Here is a 22911-nt window from a genome sequence, read left to right on the forward strand (position 1 = left end):
GGTCACCCAGTCTAAAGCAGTGTATCTTTCCCTGCACCATCTTTATCACTTTGTCCTATCACTTTGTCCAATCACTATTCACGATTACCTTGTTTTGTATTTTTTAAGATGTGTATTATGCCTCTACACCTCCAGGGTAACAATTCTCATGAACGCAGGGACCATGTCTTAAGTCTAACTTTATCTTCAGCAACCCAAATAGTATACTTTGTGCGCTGTGTCTATGTGGTAATAGGGATTGATCCCAGGGCCTCTTGCGTGCTAGGCAAGCACTCCACTACCGAGCTATATACTCCCAGCCCCCAAACTATGAACATTTGTTGAATGAATTCATGCAGCACAGCACTATGGACTTGACACTATTCTGCGGGCTTCGCGAACAATAGCTCTTCTAATCTTCACACTCAGTGAGAGAAGTTGGTAGTTACCCATTTTATAGTGGATGAAATGAAGCAACTAAGAACATGTCTAATGCACACAGCCTCCAGAGAGACAGTGGCTAAGCACAACGTGAGGCTTTTCCTTAACAAACTTGGGTAAGGATGAAATTGAACGCGTGGATGGAAATGTATCCTTCAGGCCTCCCGCAAGGGGGCGCTCTCTTCAAGGTCTTAACGCCCGTCACTCCAGGCGCGCACTTCCTTTGCGTCTCGGGCTCGCGCGCGCTGCCGCGGCACCGGAAGTGACTGAGCTTGCAAGTTCTCCCGGTCTGTTCAGGGGAAACTGAGGCCGGCCTGTTCAGGAGAGACGGCGCTAGCAGTCTGCCAGGTAGGCCGGCCCGAGTCCGCAACGCGGAACTCGGCCGCGAAGAGCCCTCGCGTCTGGAAACCACCAGGCCGATGCAGGGGGATGTGGCCCCCCATGGCTTGCTGGGTTCGCAGGTGAGAGCGCCGCCTCCCCTGTGCGTGACAGGCGCTGCACCCAATGGGTGCCTTCGCCGTCCGGCTTCCGTGCCAACTCGATTCGCGGATTGGCTACGCTGGGGCGGGCCGCCGGGAGCGAAACCCCTCCTCCCAGAAAGGTCTCGGGGGCGCCCCGAGGGAGGGCGGTTGCCTAGCAACGGGGCGGTGGCTCGGCGGGTACCCGGCCTAGCGAGCGCGACAGGCTGCGAGGCCGCAGCTCACCCACCCCATGCTCTGGAGAGGTGCATCCCCCAGACCTTGAGCCCATCCTGGGGCTCCAGGAAACCGCCTAGGGCCGCCCAGGAACACGGGGTCTCAGCTGTGGGGGGGTCTCGAGCAGGCCTCGGCCCTTCTTCCTGACCCAGGGAAAGGCCCAGCGCCTCCCCCTCACCCCATCTTTGTGCAGGGCGCCGGCGGCCATTGTGTCCGGGCGGGGAATGGAGGACCTGGCAATCCCCCACCGCCACGTCCAGGGCCTTTGGGGAATTCAGAGAAAACCAGTGGCGTTTGTGGGGGGTCCCCGGCCTTCAGCCACCCGGAAAGGCCCGGGGGCGGCCTTTGCGAAGTCAGGTCACAGATCCGAGGCAGTCTCCCCTTCCCTGTGTCCCTCCTCGAAACCTTGAGATCCATTGAGAAGTCCCTTCAGGGTTTCGGAAGCCTCAGCCAGAGCTGATACTTAAATAGGAAAAAAAAAAAATCCTTGCACTGAATCCACAGCAGCCACCTCGGGGAGAGTTCTCCTTGGCTCCCAGTAGGAGGCGGAGAGCCAAGGGGCGTGCGAGAGCGAGGGGGCTGGGCTCCGGGTGGCTGGAGGCCGCGGCTGCAGCGCGGAGAGGCTGTCCTCGATCCGGCGATGGAGGAAACAAGCAAGGGGGCAGGTTCCTGAGCTTCGCAATTCCTGTATCGCCTTCTGGGCTCCCAGCCTACCGGGTCGCATGATCCCTCCGGCTGGAGCTGGTTTTTTTGCCAGCCGCCGCGAGGCCGGCTGAGTTACTGGCTAGCCGGCGCCACCTTCTCTCCCGACCTATGATACAAAAGATCTTCCGGGGGCTGCACCTGCCTGCTGTCGCCTAAAACGGATTTGAATGTAGGTGGTGTGGGGGCGGGGGCAGAGGGGGACTGCCCGTGGTGGTGACTTTCCGAGGAAGGCGTTTTGGAGAAAAGGGGGTGGTTGTGGTAAAAGAGGCCGATGAGATGATTCACAGCCCACTTGTCCTTTCAATTTGACTTCATTGAAGTCTCTTGGAACCTGGACCCAGACCGATGTAAGCACCACAAAGAAACCAATTCTGCTACCTGGAGGGGGAATGGGATGTTACACGGTAATTGGCATGCATATTAATTTCTTTTTTTTTCCTGAAGCTCTTTCTCTCTCTTCAGAACCTTATTTTGGCTTTGGATCTTAGAAGAGAATCACTAAGCCGAGACCAGACTCAGTGAGTGAGCAGGTGTTTTGGACAATGGACTGGTTGAGCCCATCTCTACTATAAAAATGTCTCAGAGCAACTGGGAGCTGGTGGTTGACTTTCTCTCCTACAAGCTTTCCCAGAAAGGATACAGCTGGAGTCAGTTCAGTGATGTGGAAGAGAACAGGACTGAAGGCCCAGAAGGGGCTGAATCAGAGACGGAGACCCCCAGTGCCATCAATGGCAACCCATCCTGGCACCTGGCGGATAGCCGCACGGTGAATGGGGCCACTGGCCACAGCAGCAGTTTGGATGCCCGCGAGGTGATCCCCATGGCAGCAGTGAAACAAGCTCTGAGGGAGGCGGGCGACGAGTTTGAACTGCGGTACCGGCGAGCATTCAGTGACCTAACATCTCAGCTACACATCACCCCGGGGACAGCATATCAGAGCTTTGAACAGGTAGTGAATGAACTCTTCCGGGATGGGGTAAACTGGGGTCGCATTGTGGCCTTTTTCTCCTTCGGCGGGGCATTGTGCGTGGAGAGCGTAGACAAGGAGATGCAGGTATTGGTGAGGCGGATCGCAAGCTGGATGGCCACTTACCTGAATGACCACCTAGAGCCTTGGATCCAGGAGAACGGCGGCTGGGTAAGAACCACGCCCCTTATGTGTCCCTTTTCTTTGCCTATCCCCACCAGCCCTTGCCCTGTATCTCTTTCTGTGGCCAGGGATATTGATGGTTAAGGAGACTTGCCTGGTCACATTGTACTGTAAGAGGTCTTTGAAAGTAGCCAGTTTCTGATGGATTCCTATCTTTGCATTCTGATCATGACCCCACTCTTTTATACTTGTGTTCTGGTTTATCAGCAAAGATAAACATAGCCTGTGCGTTTAACTCAAAACCTTTGAGAATAGGAAGTTGATCCAATTCTTCCCTCACCCTGACACAGTGGTCACCACTCAGAGTGGTGATGAACATAATACCTGGAGAAGCCGATGACCCACAAGCCCCTTCATCCTTTCTCCTGCAAGGGTGTCAATCCTATCCGAGCAAGTTTCCTTTATTTCTGTTTGTGTGCATAGGATTTCTCTCAGACCATTTGCATAGGCAGGAGTTCCCACTGGCTTGGACGGCTAAGAATTGACTGATTTTAGGGCAGCATAGGTTGTGCCAATTGTGTTTGTGCTGTTTGTCCCAACTTCATTTTCCCCAAAGCGTGTGACTTCCTGCATGGCCGGCCTGTTTGTGGAGCTCTTACTGTGTCACATTAAGCCCCCAGACTTTGTACCTCACTACCTGGGGTCAGCTGGGGAGTCCCAGCTGCTCTGTCTGATACTTTCCAACCAGGAACTAGGGGCCTTTTCACCATGCACGGTTTGCTGTCAAAGCAAGAACCCCATCTGCAAGGCTCTCTGTAGAACATTAAGATTTGGTGACAGACTGGACACAGGTGTGAGTCCTGGATCTGTCACTTAATTAGTGTGACCTTGAACAGACTGCTTTACTTTCTTGAGCCTTAGTCTCTTTCACTGAAAAATGTGGCAACCGCTCCTTGCCTTGAAGAGTATTTTGGAATATTGTGAATCCTGAGCACAGTGACTGACACCAGCAAGTTCCCTTTCCGTGGAGAGAAAAGCCTCCTGCTCATACACTAGTCAGGGTGAGCTGGAGGTGAGAGCTTCGTGTTTTTTTTTTTTTTTTTTTTTTTTTTGGTTTTTCTCCGGTACCGGGAACCGAACTCACGACCTTGCGCTTGCCAGGCAGGCGCTTTTTGCTGCTGAGCTAAATCCCCAGCCCCCGAGAGCTTCGTTATCAGTGGTAACTGTAGGTAATTTTTACCCTTCAGTGAACTCTGTTCTAGTTCCTTGGTTTATCTCTCTGCATGGGGGAGGTACATGGCGTAGAAGAGGTATTCTATCCCCTCAGAATAAGCAAAAGACCTACAGGCTATGGGAAATAAGTCATCTATTGCAGGAGCTGAGGTGGGAAAGGCTGCGCACTGTGGACTCAGGAATGTCAAGAATGCAGTTGTCCAGAGGTTGGGCCTAGGGCGTGGCTGGCCTTCCCTTTACCACCGAGCCAGGGACCTCTTGGGTTTGCCCTGGAACCCAAACTCCTCTCGCTTCCCATTTCTTTGCAACTTCATCAGCTCTTCCCCTTTACCAGCTCTTGTAAAAAGCAAGGAGGCCATCAGTGGAGGGCAGATGACTTGTTTGGAATTGAGGGAGATAAAGGTGGTGGGCTGTCTTGAGCTAAGGGTGACCAGACTTGAAAGCCATGCTGTAAATGAACTCCCTGGGGGGTAGAGGAGATAAATGATTAATTAGTTCCTGTTGGTTTGTGTGATGACCTGTTCTTTTCCCTCCTGCTTTGATTCTCATTGGGGGCAAATATTTGTTCAGCTGATTACAGAAGGAACAAGGTTTCAGCACTGTAGACACTTTCTGAAGCATCTCCAAGTAGGGACTTGAACCCTTTGCCCAAGTGGTCTTAATTGTCTTTGGCCAGTGGTCCTAATACCAGGAGAATTGTTGCCAGCTGTAAACAAATGCCGGTCTGGAAGAGGTGCCTGTTTTGCCAGCCAGCCTCTGCAGAGGGCTGCCCTGACCAGAGAATTGCCTGCTGCCCAGTGTTACATAGGAAAGAATTTAGACACAGCAGCTCTGGGCAAGTTCATTAGGTCTTCCATCTCATCACTCAAGAATTAGCAGATCCTAGGGCTAGGGATTTAGCTTAGCGGCACAGCGCCTGCCTGGCAAGTGCAAGGTCGTGAGTTCAGTTCCCGGTACCAGAAAAAAACCAAACCAAAACAACAACAACAAAAAAGAATTATCAGATCCCACTGGACAGCATACCACATGCTACTTCCTTTTGGTGAACAGAGAGGATGTGTGCAGAAGAGCCAGTTATGTCAGAACCATTTCTAGACATGCATTCTTCCCCTATGGCTAGTGGGTAAAGAACATTTGACTCAGAATCGTTTGAGCTAGGGTTACCCACCCACTTCCCTGTTTGGAGTATCCTATTCTGAGCTTCATGGACTGGCTATTGCAGTGGCATCTCATAATCATCCTTGAGTATAGGAGTTATGACCAGTCCACCCATGGACATGCTGTCAAGTTAGCAACCCTACAGTAAAGGAGAACAAAGTTAGTCTTTACTGAGTACCTAATATGTATTAGGCATGGTGTTAGGACCTTAACTTGTGCAACCAGTGTATCAAGCATCTCCAATAGAGCAGACCTGGTGTCTTCCATCATGGAAATGATAGCTCTTTCATGTATTCCACACGTGAAGCTCCTAGTGGCAAAGTGACTGGCCTCAGATGTCTGTCAGCCAGTTAAGTGTCCAAGTGAGAATGTACACAAAGCTTGGCCTAACTCTGAAGTCTAAACACTTTGCATCCATATCAGCTTGTTCAAGGGGTAATAAACCCAAACAGACTGGTGTAGAAAGCCAGAGATGCTGTTGGGCCCAGCAGAACATGTCTGTGAAGGTCCTCACTCCGAGCTATGATCTTGGCATTATTCATGTAGTGGTAGGAAGGACAGTGCTTTTGTCATCAGCAGTAGGTTTACAAAGGTGTGAGTAGCCTCAGAATCTGGCACTGGTAAAAGTCAGACGTGGTGGTTGTCAAATGGGCCTTAGGGGTATTTTTGTTTTGTTGTTTTGGCCTTGAGCTCAGCTGTAGCCTGGGCTGGCCTTGAATTTGCAATGATCCTCCTTGTTCAGCCTCCCAAGTGCTGGGATTACAGGTGTGCACCACCACGCCTGGCTTGGCTTTAGGGTTTTGCCCAGACTGGGCTTCTTGTTGGTTTCTTGTTAAAATTTCAGGCTAGGGATGTAGCTCAGCAGTAGAGTGCTTGCCTACATGCACAAAGTCCTCAGTTCAGTCCTTAAGAAAACTCCTTTGCAAAAAACAAAAACCTCCGACTTTGCCAAACAGATGACAGTGGTGTGCAGGAAGGTGGCCTGTTCCAGGTAACACTGCTTCATTGCAATGTGACGCTCCAAAGTCTGGATTTTCAGCCTCTAGCCACACTATCAGAGTCATGTGGCAAAATGCTGAACCTGTTTGCTCTCTTACCCATGTGTCTCTCCCATCTATAAAATGGAATAATGATAGCCAGCTGCCATAGCTTGACTCTAGTGAAGGAGCTAGAATAAAAGCCCTTCCCTTACCTTAATTGTAGGGTGGAAGCACTTCTTTTAATGAATGGGCTTCCTCCATCAGGGAACTGAACCTTGCCTCCTGGAGTTACTCCTTAAGAAACAAAGCCAGTTCCTGAAATACTCATTAGAGAATTGTAGGAGCTTTCCAGTGGGAATGTGGGTGAGGACACGGGTGGACCAGTCCACTTTGGGATAGCTGTTCCTGGAGGAACCCTTTAGGCTGATGGCAACACCATTTTTGAGAGCTGTGGACAGGGCGCATGGGAAGAAAATATAACTTGGTGTTTGGAAGGCTGCATGGCTCTTTGGTCTCCCAGTCTCTGGGCCTCTCTCCGTGGTCTGGCTCCTTTGGATGGATATGTGCTTGGTTGAGGTACTTCAGTATCCTTTGCAAATGTTGGCAGGTCTGTGGTTTTCTTGGGGCAATCCCATTAGAAGCCTCAAATGGAAATTTTTAGTGATCTTGTTTAGGTCTCAAAATGAAGTAGAATTATTTCAGGGGCTCCCCCTTGGAACACCCACTTGTTCTGGGTGTACATTTTAGGTTGCTTTTAAAAACTCTCTGGCCAATACAGGGTTTTCCAGACTTCTTAGGAATAATTTCCCCGGTAGACTCATGGAGCCCTTCAGTTAGTTAGTTTTCTGTTAGAAAATTACCCCGGTGTTTTTTAGGGGACCACAATGGAACCTGAAGGGTTTTCTTGACTTTCTTGTGGGCAGTTACCAGATAGATACATTTGGGCTTCAGGAAGCAGCAATCGTCTGCTGACTGTCCCCAGGCACCTGTCCTTGGGCTGGTGGCTTGAGCGTCCTATCTGTGCCTGACTAACCTCCCCGGTTTTTCCAGTGCCCTCAGCCTCCCATCATGAGGCTTTCCTTTAGCTGTTGTGGTTTTGTCTGGATTTATTTTGCGTAGGTTTAGGGGTAAGCCCACTGAGCTGCTCTTCTACAGAAGCAGTATCTACCACCTTGATTTATCTGGGCCTCGGCTCCGAACCCCAGCCTCCAACCTTAGCCCATAGTGTCCTAAGGATTCACCCTCTTTTCTTTGAAGGAGTCACTTTGTCCTGGATCCTTCATCTCTTCTGTCCCTGCAGCCCACTGTCTCCCTCTCCCCCATTCCCAGTTGGCAGACCTGAGTCAAACAGTCCCATTGGGGGGTTTCTATTTAGCCTGGGGAAGAGAAGACCCAGGAGAATATGTTACCAGCTTCAAGTGTGTGAAGGAGGAGGGACTCAGCGTTTCTCTTGGTTTGGTCTGCAGTGAACTTTGAATTGAAGAGGAATCTGACAGTAGTAGGCTTAAGTTGGTGCATTTATTTTCCTCACCACTGACCACAGGTGTTGGAAATTCTAAATTTTTGAAGAAACAAACATTATCAAACCAGAATGACAATTAAAGACGGGACCTTTTACACATTCATTCATTCATTCATTCAGTGTTTATTGAGTTCTTACTGTGTACCAGACTGTCCTAGGTATCTGGAATACAGCAGTGAGCAAAACTTAGTTTCTGTCTTTATGGAGCTCACATTCTAATGGGAGAGCCAACCAGAAAATGCATAATAGTGCAATGACATTTCTGTCAACCACAGTAGACATAAGATTATATGTTCTAGTGACACTTGAAGCCATGTCAGTCATTTAAGTACACTCTGATGTTCAACAACAAAACCTCCTAACAACTCATTTCTTGTGTCTCCGTTGTTAAGTGATGCATGACTATAGGTATATGTATCAGGTGGTGGCAAGTGCTGTTAAGAAAATAAGGCAGGTTGGGGCATAGGGCATACCTGGCAAGGCAGGTGGGGCTGCAAATTTAGGGTCATCAAAGGTATAGTAGAATGCAGAATGACTTCCCTCCATCCTCTTAGGTTCTTTGACTGGGTTGTGAATTAAATTGACACATGACAGATTAACAAGGAAAAGGAAACATTTTCATTACCTGTAGAAGGCATAGAAGTCCCACAAAATACGAGATTCAGAGAAGGGCTAGATGGTTGAAACTTACATGGCATCATGAGCTACAAAAAGGAAGAAGGGTCTGGGGCTTGGACTAGGCAAACTGTTGATCTAAATTATAGAAGGACCAGAGCAGGAGAATTGTATATGAGTAAAAATTGTTTTGTTAGCTGGGCATAGTGGCACACATCTGTAATCCCAGCAATTGGGAGGCTGAGGCAAGAGAATTGTCACAAGTTCAAGGCCATACTGGGCTACATAGTGAGTTCAAGGCCAGCCTGAACTACAAACCAAGATCCTATCTCAAAAAAGCAAAACAGAACAAAACAAAAAAGATTGTCTTGTTAGTCTCAGGTAAAGTGTGTGGGGCAGCCCTTTTTGTGATAACAAATACTTTTACTAACAGATTTCCTTTTAAGTTTCTTTTGCAGAAGGACAGCTTTTAAGAGCTACTCCTGTGTCTGCAGATTCTCAGAATACCAGCTCAAAATATGCCAAAGGAGTATATTTTTGGAGTGGTGTAGTCTGATTTTCTACAGTCAGTCAGATTTAGGGGTGGTGTGTCCTGACCTCCAACAAAGGTATTTGAGCCAAGACTCAAAGGGGTAGAGGTAGTGGATGATGTGGGTGCCTCTAAAGAGAGTGTTTCAGGCGGACGGAATGGGCTCGGGGGGAATGAGTTTGGCATTTTCAAGGATAGGCAGAAGTCAGTGTGATTAGAGGAGAAACAGCAAAGGCAGAATGGTAGGGTGCACGGGCAGAGGATGGCTGTGTTGGGAAGGGAAAGGTAACTAGAAGCCAGAACAGGGAGGGCGTTATAAGCCATGATGAAGCTTTGGCTTTGAAATGTGAAAGAGGCCAAGAAAAGGTTCAGCGCATGGAAAATAATGTTCTGAATCCTGCAAGGATACAGCAGGGAACCTAGTGAAGAGGCTAGGCTGGTGCCACTGCGCCATGAAAAAGCGTAGTGGCTTTGATGTGGAGGTAGAGGTAGAGGTAGTGAGAGGGGCTGGAGAATAAGCCCAGGCCTGCACATTGTGTATTGGTGGCTCTGTCCAGCCATCTTGAAGGCAGTATTTTTCCGGTACATGAAGACTGTAGAATCCAGGCTAAACCAGCTAACTATTCTTCGGGAATAGTTTTGGCCAAGTGTGGTTTCTTGATGAATGATCCTCCTCCACTGTAGCAGTGCTTCTGTCTGAATCATTGCAGATCATCTGGGTTCAGATCCAAGCCCACTCATGTCTGACTGTGTGACCTTGATAAGCTCCTTTGATCTCCCTGAACCTTGGGACGAATACTAGTGTCTGCTTCATAGAGTGGCGGTGCAGACGTGGTGAGTAAGGCCGTGAGGCAAGTCTGAGACCTGGTAGGCCAGGTGGGGCCTGGCGCCATGTTCGTATCACAGTGTTCATTATCCCTGCTGGAGAACTCAGGTAGATACCCAGTCCTAGGGTCTTGAGCCTCCTTTCTCCTCTTCATGGCTCTCCCCTGGCACATTCTTAGGGCAAGCTGCTCTCAGCACTTTCCTGTCGTGGTAGGAGCTCTCCATTGTGTGTTTGCCCAGGTGGTCCAAGCACTCTCTGGTCTTGGTTCTGCTCTCACTCTGCTTCTGATAGTAGTAACATCACCTCACACCCCAACCCCAATGTCCTCTCCTTTTCTTTTCTTTTTTTTTTTTGTCTTTTTGAGACAGGGTCTCTCTATGCAGTTCAGGCTGGCCTTGAGCTCACTCTGTAGCCCAGGTGTCTGGAACTCTAAATGATTCTCCTGCCTCAGCCTCCCAAGTGGTGGGATTGTAGGTGTGCGCCACCATGCCCAGCCCATGTACTCTTCTGCAGATTGGAGGGCTTGAGGTACAAAGTTTAAGAATCCTGGTTCTCACTGTCCTTTGGTCTTCTGGCAGAGTTCACCATTATGGATATTTCACACTAGTGATGCTATAGGATGGCTCTTTCCTGTTGACCTATACAGCATTTTAACTAACCCTAGGGTTAATGGAAGGAAGTTTGTCAATGACCCTGTAAGAGCAGTACCTTACAAGAGCAGTAGTACATCATATTTCTGTAGCATTGACTTGTGTATCCACCCTGCATGTTTTCATTTTTGTTTCTGTTTTTGTTTTGGAGACAGAGTCTCGCAATGTAGTTCAAAGTGAACTCACTGTATAGCCCAGGCTGGCTTTGAACTCACAGCGATCCTCCTGCCTCAGCTTCCATACCTGGCCCACCTTGCGTTTTTGACCCTATAGCCACCCTGGAGTGAGCCAAAGGATGTCCTCCCAGCTTAACAGGAAGGAAGGCAAATTTGAGAGATGAATTGACCTCACTGCTCATGTGCTTGGTGATGTGCGCAAGTCTTTGAACTCGTGCTGGCTATGCTAGGAGCACGTAGTTGTGAAGACTGAGTGAGCTGACTGCTGGGCTTGGCATGCAAAGCAGTGACTGTTAATGGCAGCAGCAGCAGCAGCAGCAGCACCATCACCATGGGGCACCTTCAGTCACCGCATCTGCCCTTCTGTTTCTTACATACTGATTTTTGCAGAGTATTTTTGTAGAAAGAAACTGCCTTTGGGATCTAATGCCTTTGGAACCTTCTGCTGCTTGGTTTCCTCCCTGATGAGACTCTCAGACCAGGCCTGCAGCGAGCTCCAGGCTGAGGCTTTGGGCAGACTCCAGAACACCCCTCGGAACTAGAGGTTTTTCTGTTGCTCTTCAGGAAATGCCATTGCAATGACTTCCATGGACTGCTTCCTGTCCCAGCCCAGCAGCCGGATTCCTGCCGGCGAAATGTGGAAACTGGAAAGTAACCTCCCTAGAGGACCCTCCCCACTGCTTTTTTTGGCCCTGGCCCTCCCTTTCCTCTTGTCACTTACTTTTTTTGCTCCCACCCTCTTCCCCTTTACCTAACTTCTATCCTCTAGCCTGTGATGCTCCTTTTAAGATTTAGAAATACCTTTCTGTTTAGTTCTGCTATCCCGTTCCCCACCCCATGCGAGTCAGCACTCCTGGGTTCTCTTTTCTTGGCACCATCAGTCAGTTGGTAGCAGTTTCAGTCATGGACTACCCCTAGAGTGGCATTAAACCTGTCACTTTGGGGCTGGGGATATAGCTGAGCAGCACAAGCGCCTGTTGGCAAGCACAAGGTCCTGAGTTCGATTTCCGGTACCAAAAGAAGTAAACAAAAAACCTGCCACTTGGCGTGCCCCATGTCATCTATCACCCGGGTTCAGAGTTAGCTGAGGGGTTCCCACCCCAGACTACTGAGGCAGTACAGTGTTTTAGGACCAAGTACAGTGTTTTAGGCAGTACAGTGTTATAGGACCAAGATCCCTAAGGGAGATTGCTGGGGTTTGGCAAATATAAATCCTGCCTCTTGGAAACTGATAGCGGGGCGGAGTGAAACAGCCTGCCACCCCCCACCCCCCCACCCCCCACCCGTCACCTTTCAGGAGGAAGCTAGGAGGTTGAAAACCTTGTTGGACAGTCATCTGAGGAATGGGAGCGGGCCTGGGAGGGGATTGGAATGCACTCATCTATGCCTCAGATCCTTTGTTCCACTCTTGAAAGGGAAACATTCCCCTCCCTCCTCCCTGGCCACACACACGTGCCTTTGTTCCCCAGTCAGAGTCAGGCAGCGCCTGGAACACAGTGTCCCTTCCAAGGAGCCTGACCGCCTCCCTAGGGACTGGCCCCTGGTCAGTGGGACTGGGATGTTTGCCCATGAGCCTCCAGTCTCCTGTCCCATCCACAGAAGAGTTTCAGAAGCTGAAAACGTGCCTCTAAACAGCTGCCCAGGCCCTTCTCTGGAGTTATTCCATGGGATGCCCATGTCCCAGGATTAAACAGTCCCTCCCTCTTATTCCGCCTGGTGATTAATGTTATTGTTAAAATTGCTATTAATAGCACCTAACATTTATTGAATGCTTACTGTGTGCCAGGCATTGTTCAGTGTACGATGAGTATTAATTGATTCCATTCTCACAGCAGCACTGAAGTGGGTACTATTATTATCTCCTTTTCATAAATAAGGAAACTGAGGTAGAGAGGTTAAGCACCTTATCAAGGTAGCATAGTCAGTGAGGGTAGCTTCCAGGCCCCTACTTTTAAACTCTGCACTGCGTTTCCTCTACCATTTCACTAGTGTCTACCTGATTGTTGGCATTTATCCAGTGCTTATTTATCCAAGCTTCTGTTGCCATTGTCTCTGTGTTACTGTCCCAACAACTTTCTCATCGTAGGACACTGAGATTTGGAAGGGCTCACAGTTAGCAGGAAACAACCAGGATTTGAAACCAGGTCTGTCTTATTCTAAAGCCTGTGCCCTTGGTCTCTAGAAATCCTTAAAAATCCTACCAGGTAGGTGGTAGCTTCATTTTATGGTTAAGAAAACAGACTGAAAGGAGAATGATAGGCTCGGGGCTCCACAGGCTATGAGTACCAGAAAGAGCTGGCTTTCAAACTTGGGCTGTTCGTCTTTAAAACACTGTACTGCCTCAGTAGTCTGTAGTGACAATTTCTGTCATGGGAGTGATGCTGCTTTATAATTGACCAGACTCCCTTTATATCCATTTCCCAACAAGGTAGGTGAGAGGGTATGTCCACCCCCATTTCTAGGGAGGAAATCAAGGAAAGGGGGGTTGTCCTACAGGAAATGGCTGTGTCAGAGCCTGTGTTCTGGTTTTTAACCCATTGTTACTACTGCTGCTTGCCTTCCCTAAGACTGTATTCATTACTGTCGTGGTAGTGTTCTATTTTGTTTGTTTTGCAAATGATGAATGCCTTAGTGCTATGAGGTAGGGGTGCTGTGGGTATGTCGTGAGTGGAGCTGGGCGCCATTTCTCAATGGCGTGGGTCAGGGCTCCACACCTTGGCCTGGCTCGCATCCCTCTACTACCACCCATCCATCCCTTCAACCTCTAGACATTCCTGGCAGGGTGCATTATAGTTAGTCAGTGACTTTCAACACACCTAGATGAACCTCTGGATTTTTTTTTTTTTTTTTGAAACTCTGGATTCGTATTTGAAATAGATCAACTCCTTGTTGGTGGCATAAAACTAGACAACCAGCTTCCGGTTCTCATCCATAAGCCTAAGAGAGTAATGCCCACCTTACCAGAGTAAGCAGACGCATAAATGAGAAAGTGAAATGCACAAGTGTTTTTTAGTAATAGTGACCAGTATCACCGTATGTGTTGAGTGCTTGCTTGCTCCATGCCAGGTGCTATGTTTAGGGCCTCGATAATCTTGATCCCTACAACTGCTTGGGTGGAGGGGAGAATTCAGGCCTCAAGAGCCTCCATAATACTGCATAGCCACAGTAACACATCATGTGAGGCACAGCTGGGGCTCACACTAAGATGTGTCTGGTGCCAGAGCCTCTCCTTTTTTTTTTTTTTTTTTTTTTTTTTTCCGGTACCGGGAACCGAACTCACGACCTTGCGCTTGCCAGGCAGGCGCTTTTGCCGCTGAGCTAAATCCCCAGCCCCTACAGAGCCTCTCCTTAAGCCACTGTGCCGTTGCTTTTTTGCAGGCCTGGACTGACTGACCTTACCCTGACTGCCTGGCATAGGGCTTAAGGTTGGGCAAGGTCTTGGCCAGTAGTATGAGGGTAGTTTCCCGTAGATGCAGGTTAGGCTGTGAAAAACATCTCTGCCCCTAAGGACACAAACTCATCTGAACCAGTAGGAATAGCTCAAACATTTGGTGAATGGCTTGTGCCAAATCTGTGGTGCGGACTCCAAAAGCAGACCTTGCTAGCTGCCTCCCACAGGTGCCCTGGATCTCTGCCAGGGGTCCCACTTCCACCCTGAGGTACTGCTATGAATTAGATTACTCAGCCCAAGAGCTTCCCCTCTCGGCCTGCACCCCAGCCACCTGCATTGCCCGGCCATGCTCCCTTCTGTGCCAGCAGTAGAGAGGGTCAGGAAGGGGATGGTCACTAGAGGCTTGGAAAATCATAGCTGTGCTACAGCTTGTTATGGTTTACATGGAACCCTCAGTTTTCTCATCTGTAAAATGAAGGCAGTAGTAATTTCTTCATAGGCTTGCTGCTTTTCTTCTGCTAGGATCACACTTTCCCTGGATCTGAACAGATGATCTGAATAGGGCTGTCCTTTTGTGATTCTGATAACATAAATGTTGACTCCCCAGAGACCACCCATGTATACATGTTTACTTTCTGTCTGTTCCACAAAAACATGAGCTTGGAGAGTATAGGGCAGTGGTGGCGAACCTATCACTAAAGCTCTGAAAGGTTTACCAGCACAGGTATAGGTGCTTTGTTTTTCTTTGCTTTCATTCCTACCATCTCGCAGAGCACTTGGCTCTTAAGAGACACTCAGCAAGTATTTGTTGAATGACTAACTGACCACCTAGCCCCTGCCTGACATACAGTAGATGCAGTCACTGTTAGCCATCATTATATATAAGGAAGGTGTACACCATGAAGGCTTCAAGTAAGTGAGAGCAACGTGGTTAGGACAGGCTAGATGGGTAAAAACTGCCCAGACAGATCTGGAGGCGGGGAGTGTATGGGGCATTTGGAAGATGGTGAGGAGGCAGGCTGGCTAGAGCTGATGAGGACCTGGGTTGGCATCTGGGCATGGTGGCACATGCCTATAATCCCAGGACCCTGGGTGAAGCTGAGGCAGGAGGATTGCCATGAGTTTGAGGCCAGCCTGTACTACCTAGTGAGACCTTCTCTCAGAAAACCAAAACAAAACAAAGAGGACCTGGGCTAGCAATAAAGCTGAGCGGGCCAAAGGGACTGGGTCACTGATGCGAGCAGCCTCTGGGCAGAGGGACAGGATTGGGGATGGCTGGTGCTAGAGGTGGATCCAGTGGGAAGAGGCCCAGAGCCCCATGGGATGCAGTCAGGTCTTCAGTACCCCTGGGAAGAAGAATCTAGGCAGAGCTGCAGAGAGATAAAAGCCAGAGGCACCTGCAACCTGTGATCAGGTAGGCTGCCCTGTTGTTATTTTGGGGCTAAGAGCCAGGTGCAGACTCAAAGGATTGATTGAAGCCTTTTGGTTACTCTGGCCTTAGCAGTATAAACATCACCTGTCTCCTGCCACCTGCTGCAACAATGCCAGGAAGGTACCTGGGGCAAGCCCAAAGGGTCCTAGCTTTCTTGCTACCCTGGTGGAGCAAGAAATGCCCTCCAGTGGAGGCCACGCCTTCCCTGTCCCATAGCTCTTTTTCTGAAAGGCTCAGGTGACAATAAGGTATCTCCTGTTGGAGGCCCTGTGGTTCTGGCCAAGAGCAGGCATGGGCGAGGCATTGTGAGCTGTTGACAGCTGGGCCCAGCTGGGGGGAGGGGTCAGTTTGGGAGCAGGTGCAGATTTCGAGGAGGGTGGGGCCTGAAGAGAAGTGTAGGGATCTTGGTAGGGTACAAAATTTCCCTCCCCATCCCCCAGCCACAGCTGGCTTCTTCAGGAACCTGGTGACCTAGTTACAGTGCTTAGAAATAGTTAGCTTAGCTTGCAGTTCAGGGCTGAACCAGTTCTCCTCTCTGAGATTTCTTGGGTCCAAAAGGTGCCCTGACATTTCCCCAAGGGGTTCCCAGTGAAACGTAGGCACTCTTGTCACATGTTCAGGTTTCTCCCCCAAGGGAGGAAAGAGCCAATGAGGCTTCTTCTCTTTTTCCTTGGGTACCTCTTTGCCAGTCCCAGGGAAAAGACTTCTCGGACCCGCCCCCTTCTGTTTGAGTGGGTGGCAGTTGGAGGTCATAAGCTTCTTCCCTTGAGAGTCACCAGAGAGGGAGACTCCTGTTGCCTTAGGGCAGTGATGGCAAGCCTTTTAGGGCTTTCAGTGATACAGAGGGACCAGGGATATAGCAAGCACAAGGTCCTGAGTTCCATTCCTGGTACACACCCACCCACACCCACACCCACCCACCCACCACCACCACTACCTCCGGCCCAAAATGATACCTGCTGCTGCACATAGGTTGGCCACACACACACACAAACACACACACACACACACACACACCCACCACCACCACCACCTCCGGCCCAGCCATTGTCTTTTCTTCCCCATCTCAGTGGGATGTTAAGAGTTGGTGAAAAGGAGTGAGGGAGACTGCTAGGGGATTTGGGACCTCACCCCTCCCCAGCAGAGGCTGCTCCTGATATTTCAGGTGTCTGCCTTACCAGTGCCGCCTCAGGGAAAATCCCATTACTGTCAAGAGTCAGGTACAAAATTGATAAGCCAGTGCTGAATCCCACATGTTTATCTTTGGTGAGTTATGTAATGTTTCCCAATCTTAGTTTCCTCGTCTATAAAAGGAGGTGATAACAGTGCAAAGCTGGCATGGTGGTGCACACCTGTAATCCCAGCACTCTCCTGTAATCCCAGTACTCAGGAGGCTGAAGCAGGAGGATCGCTGTGAGTTCAAGACTAGCCTGAACTGCATAGTGAAACCCTGTCTCAGAAAGATTAAAAAAGAAAAAAAAAAATAGTAGAAAGGAAGGAAGGAAGAGAAAGAAAATATATGTATAGATTTTAAAAATTTTTTTGTGGTGTTAGAGATTAAACCCAGGATCTTGAGCATGCTGGGCAAGTGCTCTACCACTGAGTTTTACCCTCAGCCCCTGTGGTGCTTTTCTTGAAACACTTCTGTGAGCACAAAAAGATGCACGGGGCACATGCCATAAAACTTTGTATATGATAATTACTTAGCAGGAAAACTGCTATTACTACCAGACTACCATTACAGGTGATCAGATTGTTAGGACTGTTATTAGAGCTCTTCTCCAAGAGCAGATTTTCAAGTGTGTTGATATTCTCTGGACCAAGAGTTCATTTTGTGTTGTTTTGTTTTGAGACAGGATCTCACTCTGTAATTCAGGCTAGGCTTGAACTCACTGTGGAGCCCAGGCTGGCCTTGAACTCGGGGTAATCCTCTTGCCTCAGCCTCCCTAGTTCTGGGATTACAGGCATGCGTGGACCAAGAGTTTGGAGATTTTAAAATTCCTAAAGCTAGGGGGCCTTCTCACAACCTTGTCTCCCACTTCAAGAGCCCCAAGCCATAACTTGTACATAGGTTGGCCAATATTGCTGACTAGGCATTTGTCAATGGGGCAGATTTTTTCTGGTCTTTGACAAGGATCTCTAAAACAGCCCAGATGCTCAACAACCAATGAAATCGATGAAGAAGATGTCTTTTGTTTTGTTTTGTTTTGGTACTGGGAATCGAACTCATGATCTTAGGCTTGCCAGGCAAGCGCTTATGCCACTGAGCTATATCCCCGGCTTGATGAAGAATATGTGAGTGTTTTTTTTTTTTTAATCAATAGAGCACTAAGCCGTAAAGAAGGATATGAGACATTTGAGACATTTCTAGGTAAATGGATGCACTTTGAGACCATACTCTTAAGTGAAATAAATTGGACACAGTAATAAATTAACAGTAAGCCGGGTGTGGTGGCACACGCCTGTAATCCCAGCACTCAGGAGGCTGAGACAGGAGAATCATTGTGAGTTCGAGACCAGCCTGGGCTACAGAGTGAGCTCAAGGCCAGCCTGAACTGCATAGCAAGACCCTGTCTCAAAAAGACAAAAAAAAAAGAGAGAAATTGACAGTGTAAAAAAGGACCAAAATCTCTTTTACATAGATGTTGTGACAAGGAACTCCTGGAAGGAAGGGCCTTGCTGTTTGTTGACTGACTAAAAGACTTAATGAATTAAATATTTAGAGTGCATAGGAACACACCTAGCACGTAGTAAGCGCTTGACACATATTTGAGTCATTGAACAAGCCTTGTGGGAACTCTGGAGTTTTTCTAGGATGGACCTACTCCTTGTTTGCTGCATGTCCGTAAGCCTCCTGCCCAAGCTTTGCCTGTTGCCTCATGTGGTGAAGAGAGATAACGCCCGCTTACCCGCCTTGTGGGCGAGCAGGGAGGCCCATGAGGTGATAGATGAGAAAGCACTTTGAGAACTCCCAAGTATGTGGCCTTCCACTGCTGCCTGCCTGAGGTCACAGCTGTAGCAGTGCCCTTCATTCATTCATTGAGCAAAAAGCTTTTTTTAAAATACAAGCAGTATCTTACCACTTAACTGGCTCCGTGAATCTGGGAAGTTACTTCTGTGAGCCTGAGTATCTGTAAAGTGGAAGCAGTACTTTATAGATGAATTGTTTCATAGCATCATTGGGAGAGAAGGTAACAGGGTGCTGTGAACTTATGGAGGATGGAAAGTGTGTCTTTTTCACCCTTGTCAACTACTTTTGGGCCTAGCCCTTGGTGGCTAGTGTTTAGTGACTGAGTTGACCAACATTCTTAATGATGTGTCCCATACAGTGCCTGGTGCAGAGTCAGCTCACCAAATTGTAGGTGTTTCCCCTTGTCTCACTGTGAGGTTTGTTGTTCACTGGTTCAGCCATTGGTTGGCTTCTGTAGTCAAATTACCAGGCAAAGGCAGACTCTTGAGTGTGACTCAGATGGGAAATAGAAGTGACTGATAATTCCTAACCCCAAGATGTTCTTGCATGCCTAGGCTGGACTGCTGAGTATCTGAGCCGACCTGGCCAGGAGCAGCACTGCTTACACATAAACCCAGTGCACAGCAGACCCTGCCCTCCCTTCACCTCTGACTCAACAGGAACAACTGCCCCTTGTTTTGTCCCTCTTCATCTACTACTAAGCAAGACTTTCCCTGTGCTCAGAGTACCTATGTTCGGGTGAAACGCAGGAGTTACCATGTCAGGAAGGTCACCGGGGAGTCGTTCTGAAGTGGCGCCTGTTGGGGCAAGGTCCAGGGAGGGAGCTTGAATCTGAGGTTTGGGGTCCCTTGGGACTGGGCCATACAGCAGGCCAGGTGTGAAGCCCCAGACTGCAGGCTAAGTGGTGAAACTGAGAGGTGTATAGGGCCAGACAAGAAGGCAACCCAGAGGAAACCACTCGCCTGTCCACACAGGTGGCTGGGCACCTGAGGGAAGTTTCTGGATCCTATTAAGTGGTAGAAGGTGTGGTTCTATGTTAGTAGCCCACATCTCAGTGAGAAAAAGCCATGGAACTTCGGAGCAAAGCCAACAGTTGGCTTCTCTTAAGAGGCCTTTGCTGTGTGCTGGGCATTTCCTCCCTCTGTGGAAGGGGATGATTTTCTTATAGAAACATGGCCTCTGGAACCAGCTAGTGCCAGGTCTGAATCCAGGCTCCATCGCACAGCTGTTGTTGAACCTGTGCATAGTTCTTCCTATTTCTGAACCTCAGTTGTAATATTACCTGCCTTGTAGGATTTTTGTAAGAATGAAATGCAATCGTACATGTCACACTTAGCACACGTGTTACAGTAATTTTAATAATAGCCAACATTTCCTGAGCACTTACACTTTAACTTTCTTTTTTTTTTTTTTCTCTGGTACCGGGAATCAAACTCATGACCTTGCACTTGCCAGGCAGGCGCTGTGCCACTGAGCTAAATTCCCAGCCCTACACTTTAACTTTCTAAATGTTAATTCACTGAATTCTCACAACAGTACCACTAAGGTAAGGACTCTGCATGCAGAGCAAGTTTGAGCTATACCCCTCAGCCGGAGTTAGGTGCTCTTGTTATTCCCTATATAGGTGCCAGAGGAGGAAAGTGGGATATAAAGAATCCAAGGAAGTTGTTCAAAGATTTATAACTAGTAGGTGGTAAAGCCGTAATGATTTGAAATTTGAACCCAGGCAGTCTGGCTCCAAAGCCCTTTGTCCCACCTCTAGATGAGGAGGGGCCTTCTCAGGGTTGGTGCAGCAATGTGTATCCAGCATGGTAGCTCTTTGTGGTTTTGATCTCTCAATTTGAGCTCAGTGAAAACCAGAACCCCGTCCTAATCACCTTGCATCCCTAGAGACCAACATAGTACTCATAGTACTCATTAATATTTGCTTAATGGCTGAGAATATCCCCCTTCTTCATTAATCAATCAGTAGCTCTTTATTGACCATTTCCTGTAGGGCAGCTTTCAACTAAATCCTGAGAGGAATGCAAAGTATAACCATGCCTCTGTAAAGGAAAGATTGGGTGTAGGGGAGTGCATTCCAGAGCGTTGTGTCATTGACAGAAACCTCCACACAGGAGGTAGAAACAATACAGGTGGTTTGGGATGTTTTCCAAGCTGGGATTCTCACCCCTCCCTTAGTAGGCCACTCCCTGCATCTGCAGAGCAAGGTATCATCCATTCCCTGCTCCTGCTCAGATCATGCCTGTCTCTCTAGTCTCTCTCAAGTGTATCCTCATCTTTGCTTGCTCAGGGATCCAGTTCATGGACACCTGGAATATTGGGACAGGTCACAAGACTGGAGCTGGGAAAGGATCTTAGAAAATCCCTCCTGCACCAACACTGCAGCCAGTGTGGCCTTTTAAACCCAAGTTCAGATCTTATCACATCCTTGTTTACAACCCTTCAGTGGCCTTCTGCACTTGGGATAAAACCCAGAGTCCTTACGCCCGTGAGAGACATGTGGTTACCTGTTACTGCGCCGCTCTCAGCATTCCCTTCTTTCACTCTGCTCAAGCCACACAGGCCCTTTGCTGTATACCTTTCCTTGCTTGATGCCTTTGGAGTTTCTGTTCCCTCTGCCTGACAAGTTCTCTCCTGATGTTTCCTTTTTGGTGCCTACAATTGGTTTGACTCAGGGGGTACCTCTTCCATGAGGCTTTCTTTACCACTCCCCCTTTTTAAAGACAGGATCTCACTATGTAGTCCAGGCTGGCGTTGAACTCACTGTGATCTGCCTGCTTTAGTCTCTGGAGTGCTGGGATTACAGGTGTGCACTACCATGCCCAGCTTTAGCCTTACTTTTAAAGTTACTTCTAAGTCACTCTAGTCTTTTACTGTCTTATATTTTTGTCACAGTAATAACCTCTATTTGAAATACTCTTTTTTTAATTTTTTTTTTGAGACATGGTCTCGTTATGTAGTTCGAGTTGGCCTTGAACTCACAATGTAGCCCCGGCTGGTCTTGAAACTCGTGGAAATCCTCCTACTCAGCCTCCTGAGAGTACTGGGAATATAGGCATGCACCATCACACCCAGCTCTGTAATAACCTGTTTGGAATATCGTTTTTTATATAAAACCACTGTAGCATTGGAAAGAAAACTTGACCAATACTTATTTTTTATTGAAGCTTCATTCTATTTTATTAAGAGTTAAAAGCAATTTAGAAAAACAGTCAAAAGGATAAAATAGTGGGGCAAGGTGGTGCATGCATGTAGTCCTAGCACTTGGGAGGCTATAGCAAGAGGCTCACAAGTGTAATGCTATCCTTGGCTACACCAAGCTTAAAGCTCATGGCCAACCTGGACCAAATAGTGAAACCCTGTCTCAAAAAAAAATTACAAAATATTTAAGGGAATGAGGTAGAAGGAGAATAGAGGTAAGCAAACAAGAACCAGACTGTGTGTGGTGGCACAGTCCTATAATCCCAACATTTGGGAGGCTGAGGCAGGAGGATCACTAGTTTGAAGCCAACCTGGGCTACATAGTGAGTTCAAGGTCAGTCTGAAATACATAGTAAGACCCTGTCTCAGCACCCCCGCAAAAAAAAACAAAAAACAAAAAACAAAAAAAACCAAAGAACCAGGACCAAGACTAGGTCACACAAATGTCTCTTTGGATCAAGCAGTTTTTCTACCATTGTTTGTGATAATTAGATATTGCCCAGGTTTGTTTGTTTCTTAAGATGCTGGTCTTGAACTCCTGGGCGCAAGTTATTCTCTCATCTTAGCCTGCTGAGTTGGGGCTATACTGAGTTGGTGTATGCCATCATGCCCAGCTTGCCCAAATTCTTGAAAATGTGGTTTTTAAGAAATCTCATCACACACATGACCCTGAGGTTGTTTAGGATTTACTGGCTTCCTTTCTACCTCATCAGCTGGGCTCCTGAATGAAGGCAGCATGATCCTCACCCCCCTACCAAGGGCTCAGTCTACAGGGAGAAGTCTAGACCACTCCCTGGTCCTCTCTGGGCCCAACCAGCATTGTTTCAAGGAGCCTTTCTCAAGGTTTATTAATTTAGATGTCACCAATGAAGACCTAGTTCTGCTCTTCAAGTACTTCTAGTTGAATTAGAAAGAAAAGACTTACTGTATATTTGAAAAGAAATCTTGTGAAACCAACAATAAATGCTAAATACCAAAAAGAGGGAAGGACTTCACAACAGAGGCCTTACTACAAGGCAGGGACAGAGGGGCTTGTGCTCCTGACATGGAGGTGAACGTAAACTAGAATATGCAGGCAGGCGTAGACACTCAAGAAGAGACCTGTGGTGTGGCACATACCTGTAATCCCAGCTGCTTGGAAAGTTGAGACAGGAGGATCGCAAGTTTGAGGCCATCCTGGGAATTAGTGATACCCTGTCTCCAAAGAATAGTGTATATAGTTCAGTGGTACGGCACCCCCAGATTCTGTCCCCAGTACTGGGGACAAAGAGAGAGAGAGAGGAAGAAGAAAGATAGATCCATGGGTGGTGATAG

At 48.2% G+C, this 22911-nt stretch overlaps 1 protein-coding gene across 9 annotated transcripts in view; it reads left to right on the plus strand.

Annotated features, from left to right (window-relative positions):
- Positions 1 to 660: 660 nt before the first annotated feature.
- Bcl2l1 (BCL2-like 1) overlaps positions 661 to 22911 on the plus strand; it is a 52665-nt gene continuing 30414 nt past the window's right edge. The window contains exons 1-2 of one of the 9 annotated variants that reach the window (XM_005384898.2): positions 661 to 768; positions 2265 to 2958. In XM_005384898.2, coding sequence (XP_005384955.1) covers positions 2395 to 2958 — 564 coding nt within the window. In that variant the 5' untranslated portion in view covers positions 661 to 768; positions 2265 to 2394. The other 8 variants (XM_005384899.2, XM_005384896.2, XM_005384900.2 and 5 more) reach the window with 8 other exon arrangements.

The sequence above is a fragment of the Chinchilla lanigera genome, unplaced genomic scaffold (assembly GCF_000276665.1).
Source record: "Chinchilla lanigera isolate Chin_1 unplaced genomic scaffold, ChiLan1.0 scaffold00021, whole genome shotgun sequence".
NCBI lineage: Eukaryota > Metazoa > Chordata > Mammalia > Rodentia > Chinchillidae > Chinchilla > Chinchilla lanigera.